This window comes from Anneissia japonica, unplaced genomic scaffold, assembly GCF_011630105.1.
Source record: "Anneissia japonica isolate Jap-2015-1 unplaced genomic scaffold, ASM1163010v1 scaffold1776_len382430_cov169, whole genome shotgun sequence".
In the NCBI taxonomy this organism is placed as follows: Eukaryota; Metazoa; Echinodermata; class Crinoidea; order Comatulida; family Comatulidae; genus Anneissia; species Anneissia japonica.
Genome location: NW_022713301.1, coordinates 133,524 through 146,011, shown reverse-complemented (window position 1 = coordinate 146,011; position 12,488 = coordinate 133,524). Strand labels below are relative to the sequence as shown.

The 12,488-nt window shown below is 33.7% G+C and overlaps 1 protein-coding gene across 1 annotated transcript in view; it reads left to right on the top strand.

Moving 5' to 3' along the window:
- The window catches only part of LOC117108420 (tctex1 domain-containing protein 2-like), a 9,712-nt gene extending 633 nt beyond the window's left edge, over positions 1–9,079 (top strand). The window contains exons 2-5 of the mRNA XM_033250433.1: positions 4,315–4,448; positions 5,736–5,805; positions 7,006–7,069; positions 8,154–9,079. Of these exons, the coding sequence (XP_033106324.1) occupies positions 4,315–4,448; positions 5,736–5,805; positions 7,006–7,069; positions 8,154–8,201 (316 nt within the window). The 3' untranslated portion in view covers positions 8,202–9,079. The remainder of the gene's footprint in view (positions 1–4,314; positions 4,449–5,735; positions 5,806–7,005; positions 7,070–8,153) is intronic.
- Positions 9,080–12,488: the final 3,409 nt, after the last annotated feature.

Here is a 12,488-nt window from a genome sequence, read left to right as displayed (position 1 = left end):
GAGTTGGCTGTAGCCGAACTTTTTGTGGCCGAGTTGATTTGTGGCCGAGTTGACTTGTGGCCGAGTTGACTTGTGGCCGAGTTGACTGTGGCCGAGTTGACTTGTGGCCGAGTTGACCTGCACCCGTACTAGGCCTAGATACTACTACTAGCCTAGAAACACGGTACTAGGCCTATCCTAGGGCATAGGCCTTGGAATTACAGACGATCGAACCAGTGGCGGCTCTAGGATATAATTTAAGGGGGGGGGGGGCTAGCCTAAGTATTTATGGATGTAACTATAGCGTGCAGCGTTATCTAGGCCTTTCGCACATCCCTGAAGCTTGACGTACATACCGGTAGGGCTAGAAACTGAAAGGTCCCCTGATTAAACTCAAATTAAAGAAAGTATATAAAATAGCCTAAGCATTAGAATTGTTCATGTTTAAATTCCTGTTGGGGATAGGCCCTAGGGATACACATTAATTAATTTTTAATTTTTGTTTTTCATGTACAAAATTTAAATTGTAGGCTTAATCCACTTCTAGCCGCGTAGAACTCCTAGCACTGCAGCCTGCTGCGTAGGATAACTGACCTCTACCAAGCCTGTGTGGCCTTTCTCTTCTTTCAAGTTTGCCCGACAAGGGACGCTAATCGCAGTATGCATGTACAATTTGTTACCTGCTCATTGATGACTATGCACGTCCGATTTCAAATCGCTAGATACCCTAAGACCAAGAAGTTTTGAAGATTCAACTACTACTTTAACTTTTAACATAGGCTTATTATTCTTCGAAAATGAAAAGCCTATTTTCATTCGTTTAAAATTTTATCAGGATTTATTAGCATGTTATTAAAATTGGTCTCTTCACATGGTGGTCCATTCACATTTATCATGATGATAATTATTAAAATTGTTTTTTTATATCAAGCTACAGTAGGATTGATATATTGCATGTAATCGAAATTGAAAAAAAAAGAGCAGGAACTGTCTTGTTGCCCTTGTGCCTTTCAAAGGTACTTGTACCTAACTGTATACCTTCCTGCACACAGTCACATACGCTATACCTTTTCAGGCAATTATAGAAATATCCAGCAATCATATTTAATATGCAATAGAAGGTTGCATCGTAACAAACTGGTGTCATAATTCAGGATAGCAGCGTTTTCTTCAGCAAAATTAAGTTAAACCATGTTGATTAATATGAATTTTATCCTTCTTTATCTTTAAATAATAAATACTTTTACATGCTATATATAATCTCAGGTATGCCTTTTTGTTTGATATCTAATATCAGCTTTTATATATAAATATTTGTGACAATTCAGCCAATAGCAACCAGCACATGTAGGCCAACATACATTAAATCATTATCATCGTCACACATATCATTTCCTCTAAGAACTTATAATAATACATGAGTCATAGGCTAGGGACTTCTGAACGAATTAGGCCAACATGATATGTACTTCTGGCACTGGAGCAAACAGAACTGTAATGTTCATATGTCAGCCCTCTCGCCAGGATTTTTTTAAGGGTGGCGGAATTTCAGAAAATGTTCAAAAAAATTAAAGGGTGGTGCGCAAAATTTTAAAGGGTGGATACATTTTTGGTACATTGTCCTACAATTTAAATTTCAATCACTCGATACATTTAATTTAATGTATTAATGCAAACAATATATGTGTTGATGTGAATAAAGATTTGAACTTCCAACCCCCCCTCCCCCCTCACTTCCTTTCCCTAAAGAAGCTCTCTATCTTGGTTCAGTCTCCAGTAGGTCAAGTGTGTGTGGTCAGGATCTATAAAATTAGATGTTATCATTTTCTAATTATGGTTAAGTGCATGTTTGATGTTGTGTTAAATAATAATTACTGTTACTTTGAAGTGGTAATTATCGGTTTTGTAGTAGGGACTAACTAAAATATTGTTTTATTCCGATTGCAGCCCATCACGTATGTACAGTAATTCGCCGGAACAGTTGCTCTCCTCAAAAATCACTCTCCAATACTGTAAAACCTTGAATTAAAGCTCTGGGCTTCTTTGTTTTGTTTTGTTTTGTTCTTTTTTTTTTTTTTTTGCGAAACTTTGATAGGCTTCTTTTCTAGGCTATTTGTGCTTGCAAAGTAGGCCTAAAAAGAGTGGGCTTCTTTTTAAAATGAATGCTGTAAATTTTGGGAATTAGTACATATTTAGGGATTTGGCTGTGCATGCTAATAACTTTATTTCAAGAAAGATGCTTCAATATTACAACTACTGTATCTCCAAAGTAAAGATCGTAACCTTAACTTTAAGGGTACATTGAGTCAGTGTTACATGCTGGCCTATATATATAATCAGACTAGCCTGTGTCTATTTTTTTAATTTTTAATTTTTTTGTTATGCTCGTGAAATGCTGGTTTCTCACAATTGTCTAGGCAGTACTATCTAGGTCTACATGTCCTCCCTAGAGCTTAACGCCATGTCCTCCGAATCAAACGTGTATTTGGTTGACTATTAAAATTTAGATAAAGAAAATAGCTCATCATATTAAAAACAAAATATGCTTTACTTTTGAAGTATAATTGATCGTCAAACTGCGGTGTCTTTGTTCAGTACGAAAAATACAGCTACTGTATGTACTTGCGTATTAGACGAGGCCTAAAATATAAAAAAGCGATTAAAAGGTAAAAGAGACATATTTAAATGAACTAATTTTATTATTTATTATTTATTTATTTGTTAGTCGAAAAATCTTGATCTGTGAGTAACCTTGAAATCTGTGAGGGGTCAATGGTCCTGTATTCTTTTTTCTCTTCAAAGATTTAGATTTAGACCGATATAAATTCATAGTACAAGTTGTCATCGGAGAGCAAAGAGGAGAGGGTGTCAAGTGAGATTTTGTTCCTCCATAGTAGAACTTGCAAATAACGATTGGCAACTATGTAAGAGTCAAAAATTATTTCCCTTTTCCATGTGATAGTTAATTTATAAATTTCTGTGCATTGTTTATTGCATGGTGCTTCTAGGGTCATTCTGGCTCAAATGATATGTCAAAAGAAAGAATCAAAAATTTCAGCTTCAATTTCCAAGTGGTTTTCAAGTTATGACCTTTTAAAATCTAGGTACCATGCCCCCTTTTTCATTCCGGTAAAGTCTCCTTTTAACTTTGTACGGTTTTTATTGAAAGCTATATCTCCTGAAATATCGAAGATAAAAAGTTGAAAATTACTACATAGACTGATATTTGGCCCACTTTCAAGAAATACTATTCAAATTTTGGTAGTATATTTTATTAGAATGTTATATGCCAACTAAAATCCCCAAAAGCATTGTGCGAAAATAGATATTAGCTTTTTTGGACGGATGTATCTTATCATTCTTTAAAGTAAGGAAGTTGAAATTAAACATGTGATGAATATGTTCATAGTACTTTATATAACAGTTTGCAAGGTAATTAGAGGAATAATGAAGGTATGATGGGGTCCCGAATATGGTTGCCACAGGACCATTGACCCTATAAATACCCCTACTTTGATTGACGTCTAGATAACCTCATGGACATTTAATATTAATTATGAAATTTATACTAGTATACAGATACACATATCATCATTGTAAGCAGAAAGTTTAAAATTTTTGTTTCTTAATTCCTTTAGTGTGAACTGATTTTAAAAATAGACAGATTTTAGTGTATTGTAAATATCAGGTCAAAGTTCAAATCACATGTAAGTCAGTATTTGTGAATTAACTTTGACCGGATATCCAGAATACATTACAAAAAAAATAAATGATATGTTCATTCCTTTAAAAACTGAAGACAACCTGGTGTCCCTTGAACATTCTCCAAGGGGAATGTACAGTAAACTGTTAAAGCCATGAGTACGAGTCCAATGGCAGATGGGGGGGGGGGGGGGGCTGAGGGCCTATGTGCCCTCCCCCCCTTCAGTCAATCTGAAAAATATAAGAGGGAGAATAATTTTAGTTAAAAAGAGGAAAGAGGAAAAAAGGAGTGCACCCATGAGTTAATTGGGTGAAAGAAGAGCTCGATTATTTACCACTTATTTACGCCAGCCATGGTGGGGCTGAGGTGGGTGTGGCGGCGTGACTTTCATTTTGAGCGAACGCCAGTTCTAGCTAAAAAAAAAAGGACCGTCTACAAACCTTAACTGCTGTTGTTATTTTAAATGTACAGTTTCATAATTTGTCGCCCTCTTCCGATTCAAATTTGTTTATTTATATCCTCTTTTTGTTGATGAGTTTAAAATCGCTGACACAAGAACTTTATTTATATCTTCCTTTGGTTTCTGTGTGTTTGTTGCCATTAATGCCCAGTGACTGTCACTTTGTTTTTAGATTTCGGCAAGCAACTGTGAAAGAAACCATCCACATTGTTCTGACAGAAGAGCTTGCAGATAAGCAATATGATTCTGAAGAATGCTCAGAGTGGTGCAAGAACATTAGTTCAGAAATAAAAAAGCGATTAAAAGGTAAAAGAGACATATTTAAATGAACTAATTTTCTTTTCATACCAAAAAGCATTCTCAATTAGATTATTCAGATTGTGGAATTCACTATTAAACGATGTAAATTCATATTCAGTCATGATTAGGTCCATTTAAAGAGTATAAAAAAGAAAGAGAGCACAGTATGCTCATTGTGGGTGTAAACATATGGCTGGCTGAGGTCCCCCCCCCCCCTACTTTTTGGCAGAAAAGGAATAATGTATATGCAGATGTTTGTATGATCGGAAAGAATACAAGTGGCCCCCCCACCCACTTTTAAAAATGTTCCACCGGCCCTGAAACAAACAATACACCCTTATACGCAGTTATTGAGTTGCCACCTACCACAGTTTTTCTGTTTTCCACTAAGATACAATTCATTCGTAGAGGCTTTTAGATTAATATTTCAATTTTTATTAATGAATGTGTATTAATATGTTATGTGTCGGCGCACTTCCATAAGACAACTAACGCAGCGGGCACACTTTATGACAACGATGGCAACTTCCATCTTTACTAGTGACGTGATGGGGTGTATTTACAAATCTGACTGTGCTGTCTTTGGTCTATCATAGACAGGGTGAGGGTCCTCCGGAAGTAATATATACGGGTACTTAGGTTCTTATACCTGCCAACTTTGTTGGTGTCCGATGTGTGAGGCAAAATAATTATATGTATTTTGCACCTCTATCTTCTATTCACCCAATATAGTGCCCTCTATGTAATAAACACAAAATAAAGCACCCTAAATGTTAGTTTTAATTATGTAATAATCACACAATATGGCCTAAGTATTATACTTCATTTTTATGAATTGTTGAGTATATTGGCATTTATTTTTATGGTCTGTGAGATAATACAATGTACTGTAGGTGTGAGACAAAAATGGATGGATGCTCATGGTGAAGGTGTAGACCCATGATGGTGATAAGAAGAAGTGAACTCTTTTTTGTGTCAAATTCCTTCCAGTTGTCACTGTGTCACATCTTTTTAGTATAACAGTATTTTATTTTAGGAGGTTAGCAAAATGTCTCTATATTGGTTTTGTAAACTGATATCTGTTGAAATTGACATTTACTGTTAAACTTGCCTTAAAGTCAAATCCAAAATGGCATTGAAATTCTTGACTATACATGAAATTTGACTTACAGGTAATTAATGGAAAACACAACAATTTGGCATGTACTGTAAAATATGATCGACTTAAAAATTATTCAAGTTAGGCAAAGTCGGCTTCAGTAAGTTTAACTGTATTCTTTTTTCTCTTCAAAGATTTAGATTTAGACCGATATAAATTCATAGTACAAGTTGTCATCGGAGAGCAAAGAGGAGAGGGTGTCAAGTGAGTTTTTGTTTGTCTAGTGATTTTCCATTAATTGCTTTCTATTATACTATCAGTTTTAGATTACTAATTGTCATCATCACATTCATAATTCATCATTATTACCAATATCATCATCGTTGCTGTCATCATTGATGGTAATTAATATTTTATATACAAATTATCATTTTTTTGCGTAATCTATCTGAGAAAGAAAAACTATCATGTGATTTAATTTACTATTAATCATTGCATATTGCATACCTTGAGAAAGAACATCCTAAAAAAATCCAAGGGTGTGAACACTTGGCCTCATAGCTCAGTTGATAAAAGTCAGGTTCACATATCTCCATCGATCGCGAGCGGTTGAGGCGCTGGGTCGTGATCGAGATTATGTTAGGTAAAAAAATGGCCAATCCGCGTCCGCTGCTGCTTTTGAGGCAACATCCCAAATTGGTTGTAGATATCCTAGGCCTGGGTGGAGGTGACATCGATGATTCTAACATTTTTGGCGATCGACGATGTTCCCAATTCTGTGGTAAACCAGCCAGTTTGGGGCCCAAGATCCCAATTTATTCATTTTCTCTAGGTAACTGTACCGTTTTCTTAGGCCCTGCAACTTGGTTTTGATTTGCTGTGCCATCGTCTGTTAGTGGCCTGGCACAAACAAAAATCTAGCTGCGATTTTCTCGTGTATTTTTGTCTTGTTCTTGCCCAAATCTCGATCAAGTTACTAATTTCTTTGAAGCTATTAAAAATGTAAAAGATTTTTTTTGACATAGTACAGTACATACACTGTACATGAATTTTCAAAGAAACAAAATAAATATAAAAACACTCATGGTTTATACAGTAGTTTAGGTGATTTAATTGCCAATTAATTCACCCTATGATACAGATTGATGTTACAGTGGCCCTACAGTATTTATTGTTTTATAGTAGTAATTCACAAAATTTACAGCATTCATTCTGAAAAGAAGCCCCCCCCCCCTCTTTTTTACTTTGCAAAAGTAGCCTTGAAAAGAAGCCCATCTTGAAAAGAGACTCATCCAAAGTTCGCAAATAATAAAGAAACACAGGGCTTCTATTTGATGTTTTATGGTATGTTCTATATCTTGCTGTAGAAAAATAATAACAATTAGCAGGTTCTGCAGTGCTATTGAACACAATTTGAAATATAATTACAGTATTAACCTTTATGTTCCCTTTTGTTTATTATAGAATGGGCTGCAGGTGTTTCTGGGATTCTGATACTGACAATTATGCACAAGATATTTTTATGAATGTAGGTTAACTTTATTATTGTAAAATATTCATACCTCTTTTATTATATTATTATTATAATTATTCTTGGTATTGCCGTAGGTAAATCAATTCATGGTTTCTTGGAACTTAGTTACTACATGAATAATATTAATTTTGTTATTTATTATTTATAATTTTACTGTTATTATTAAAGTACAGTATTAGGTGGATGGGTGAGTGGGGTGGTTGTATTTTTTATTGTTCCTTCAAGTATTTACTATTATTGTCATTATTATTTATACTAATATTAATATTATTTAATACATTTAGTACCAGTTAATATTATAACATTATGGTCATTAATAGCATTATGGTTTGTTTTTTTTCAATTCAAATTTTGGTTTATTCAAAAATAAAATGGCATAGCAGAATAAACTGAATTGCACCAAATTTACATTATTAAAAACATTAAGATATATCAAAAAGTATTAAAAGATAAGTTTTGAAGGTTTGCATGGCGATTGACAAATAATAATTAATTATAAATGCTTTCGGTATACCATATGAGGGCCCATATGCTACAAATCTCAATTGATGGTGTTTTGAACCATTTGGATTGCAACGTTATAATGCTCTAGAAGATGATTACAGTGTACTAATCAAAACATTACAACCCAAACAGTTCTCAGAACCAAAATACTATCAGTTGAGATTCGTAGATGCCATATGATGTACCAAGGGCATGTAATTAATTATTATTATTAGCATTATTATAGTTATCATTATTTTACTTTTATTAATATTTTTGTTTTATTTTTATTTTTTTTGCTAACTGCCGAGGTGGCTGTTGTTGGTATTATTTAATATTATTGTATGATATTATGTCCAAAGGCCAGTTACACAATGCATTGTGATGCACTATGAAAGTATTCTAATAAAATTTACAGAGCGAAAGTTTAAGATTCAGTTCCTTTGCAGTAGCAGATTCTCATTAGGAAAACAATTTATAATATTAAAGATGATGAAGTGAAAATAATGAGTTTTTTTTTATCCAGCCTTATCTACATGATACAAGATACTTTATTTTCTTTTAATACTAATCTAATACTGATTTTCTTTTGCAGGAGAGTTTATTCTGTGTAGCTGCAGCTTTTGGTGTTTTCTATTACTGAACAGTTGACGATTACTGTACCAGTGCTGAGGCATGCAAAGCATGTAGCTGTTGGTCAACATAGGATTCAGAGTATCATAATGTAATAGCCAATCGGTCTGATTGGTCCAAAGAGAATGATGCTATTATGGTCATACTGTACTGTATGATAAATATTGGAATTTGAAATTGTATTATATAAATATTCTTGTACATAGATATTATACAGTTAACACTTAAGGGCCGTTCACACTATCAAGTGCTACGTGACATACGGTATTTGCGTAATTTTGCCCATATATGTGAATGGTGATGTCATTACACCCATATATGGCATATGTTTTTCATATAAGACATTATTCAGACAGCCATTCTGAGTACAATAACTCTGATCTTTAAAAATGTACTTCAACATTTAATTGAATTTCTTAACCTGAATATTGTAGTGGATAAATATTAATTAGTCTTTAATTGAAAATTTTGAACTTGGAAATAATATCAATAATTATCATGTGCATATGGTATGTAATTCTTTGCCTATATATATAGTGACTTTTAGTCTTGTATTTGGCTAATTCTTTGTTTTTTTATTTAGGCACACAGAACATACACCAAGCGTAGTCAAAAAAAGCTCCTGTACGGGTATTCTTTTTATAGGACATTAAATTAGTTGATAAACTGTGGTGTAATATTGAAGAACCTAAAAAATAAATAACAAAATTATAATGCTCTTTCAAATGTATTAAAGATGTTCTTGGAAAAATCGTATCTATAGTAAATGAGATTTTATACTGAATTACAATTAGCAATTTTAATGATGGTTTGTTACAGCATGGTTACAGTCAACAGCTTTTACTTTAAATTGTATAATAAACATCCAGCCTCTGGATACAAATTGGATTTGCATCTTCTCTATTTATGTTCCATATTCTTTTGTTGTGTGACTCAGTACATATTCGCAATGTAAATTTCATGTGCGAGTCCTTCACCAGATTTCCTTTCCTGGTTTGCTTCAACAAATTTCAAACTGTTACTACTTTTTGCAAAAGAAATATGCGCAGCCAATCAGAGATCGGGAAATGATTTTATCACCCCCCCCCCCCATAGGCACAGAATCGAATCGATGGTTGTACAAGTTGCCATGGCACACCAACATGTCAATGACAATGCTGCAGCATTGATTGTAAAATGTGCATGTTTTTAAAAATTTGTATTATACTTCAACAACATTTGGTGGTCCATCCAGCTGGAGCTGATCATTAGGGACCTTCAATACATAAACCAAGAAACAAAGGAAATGAAATAGATTAACTAAAAAATTGAAAGAATTATTGATGTCGCAAACCTTTGCATTTAATGGAAAATATCTTAGCGCCCGCACAAATATTTTCGCTAACTTTATAACTCTGAGGGCGCCATTAGGATTTTCCACCAAATTTTTGATTCACAGGTTTTTTTTGTTTTGTTTTGTTTTTTTTTTCATTTTTCTTAAAAAAGTCAAGATTATTTTGTTGTCCAATATACGGAAATTCGGTTTGGGTGTAACCATTTCAATACATACAGACACAAAGACATATACACACATCGAAAATATAACAAGAAAAGTAAAAATAACCAATATAAATATGAAAAACTTTATATGGCCGATGTACTATATATCCAATTAAATGAATAAATAAATATAGTTAAAGAGACAAGGGGTAAATATTGATTTAGACATTTGAGTTGTAGAATGGTATTACAAAAGGTATGAATCAGTTGGGAAATCTGGAGGTACGGCAATTAGCAGTCTTTATTTGCAACTTTTTTTCGAATTCGAGAGTACTACTGTTCCATCTCAACTATCGGGAAAGGGTGTGTTCATGCATTTCTTTCCGGTTTTGTTTATTGGTTTATTTTTCATTTATTTCTCTCAAAACATAAACGAGAGACAAGAACAAACAGACGCAATCAGAAAAAAATTGAAAACAAGATAGAGGAAAACCAAAAAGCGAACTTAATCAACCATCGAGTGGTTTCCCCATTACATATAAAAATATAACACATATCATCAATAAAAAAATAATAATAATAATTTTTCAGAAATTCAAATTAAAATTTTAAACTATGTGAAACATGCAGGAATCAAAAAGGAGTCAGATGAAACTAACATGCAAAATGAAGCTTGAGAGATCGGCGGAATGTATTGAAATTGAACAAAATATCGTTGTCGCTTGGCAGTCTGGCCCATGCGCGTTGAAAATGATTGAAAACCGAATAGGCCTATTTAAAAGCATTAGTTCTGGAGTGATTGGTGGACAAAAACAAGATCATTGGGGTGCCGAGAAAAAGGAGTCAAAAAGGAGTCAGATGAAACTAACATGCAAAATGATGCTTGAGAGATCGGCGGAATGTATTGAAATTGAACAAAATATCGTTGTCGCTTGGCAGTCTGGCCCATGCGCGTTGAAAATAATTGAAAAGAGAATAGGCCTATTTAAAAGCAATAGTTCTGAAGTGATTGGCGGACAAAAACAAGATCATTGGGGTGCCGAGAGTTAACCTTAATAAAATTAGAAATATCAATTGAATATTTCTCCTAAAGACAGCTGGCAAGAAATGAAATACATAAATAACAAAATCCATCCTCAACAGGAATTAAGCCCCGAATAATTACAACGCTGCATAGGACAGACTGCCAGACTTAACTTTAAACGGAACACGGGACGGAACAATTACATTAACAGGGACACAGGCTCTCAACATACGTTGTTGAATTTTTTCAAATTTCTGAATGTGACCCCGGTTGAATGGTAGCCAAGAAAGAACCCCAAACTCAATAATAGGACGAACAAGAGCATTGTAAAGCCTATGTATTATAATAGGATTCCTGGTACGAACAATCCTCCTGATAAAACCTTGTTTGAAACATTATCAACATGAGTATTCCAAGACAAATCATTAGAAGAAGTAACCCCAAGATATTTCACAAAGTTAACGTTCGAAATTGTATAATCACCAATGAAATATTATGTAACAGCATTTTGTTTATGTTTACCGGATCTATAGTTATCAAAGAGTAGCATTTATTTACGTTTAGGGGTGTTTGTTACTCACACTCCAAGCATTGAGGGCATTAAGGTAATTTCGCAAGCATACTACAGTACATCGCTATGGGATCCGATAGTCGTGTGACTGATGGTACCATCAGCGTATTGAATAATATATATTATATATATATACACATATATACTTATATATATATTTTTTATATATATGATTTATTGTAATATTTATGACCATGGCAATCACATTGGTGAGATTGTAAGCAAAGTTAGACTTCGATCATAAGAGTGCAGACGTAAGGACCCATTCTCCACCGTCAGCCAGCTTTTTAGCCCTCCGGGCCATACCATCAACTAACTGCGCTTCATTAAATAAGGCATATATAATACTCTTGTACCAAAGCCCGGCGTTGCGCCGAAATTCGATGGGTACAACGTCTTAATACACATACAAGCTGGTTAAACAGAGATCTTGGCGTACTTAGCGGATACACATGTATTCATTCCATTAAGAACTGTTTTTAATTTCGGAGTACTGTATTATTGACGGAGCCGATGACACTTTGCATAGGTCCAACTATTATGATGCGGCTTTTTTTATTTTATTGTCATCTCATAAACGCCGCTTTATGAGAATTAAAGCATTGTTATTGTAGGCTCACAGATTGAATACGGTACTACGGCCGGTATATCACCGATTTATATTGTTTCTGTAATATATATCATGATGCCAGCTGTGTCTACCGTTACTACACGTTGAGAAAGGGAGCAGGTGTGACCGAAATATTCTTGATAAATAAGTTTCGTTATACGTCAACTTGGTATTTCATTTGTTTACATATGCTGTTTAACTATATATTATATATATACAATATATATATATATATATTATATATATTTATAGGCCTATATATATAATGTAACTAAATATTATTTATATATGTATATATATTCGCCTATATATAAATGTATATTTTGTTTTTGTTTCCTATTAATATATATATTATATATACATATGCTGATGCACTTTAACATTAAACATTATTTCAACCCTTATTCCATCAAAGAAAGAAATTTAGATTGTATACGTATGAACGAGGTCGATGCAGGTAGCGCCACCAATCCGATTAGGCCTAATAAGGATTTAAGATTTAACATAATGGCGGATCAACTCCGTAGTATTTTTGATGATCCAAAGTACTACGTCAAAGTTTTTGACGAACGAACAAAGCGACAACAAAGAGCAAATGCACTGATTGAATGGA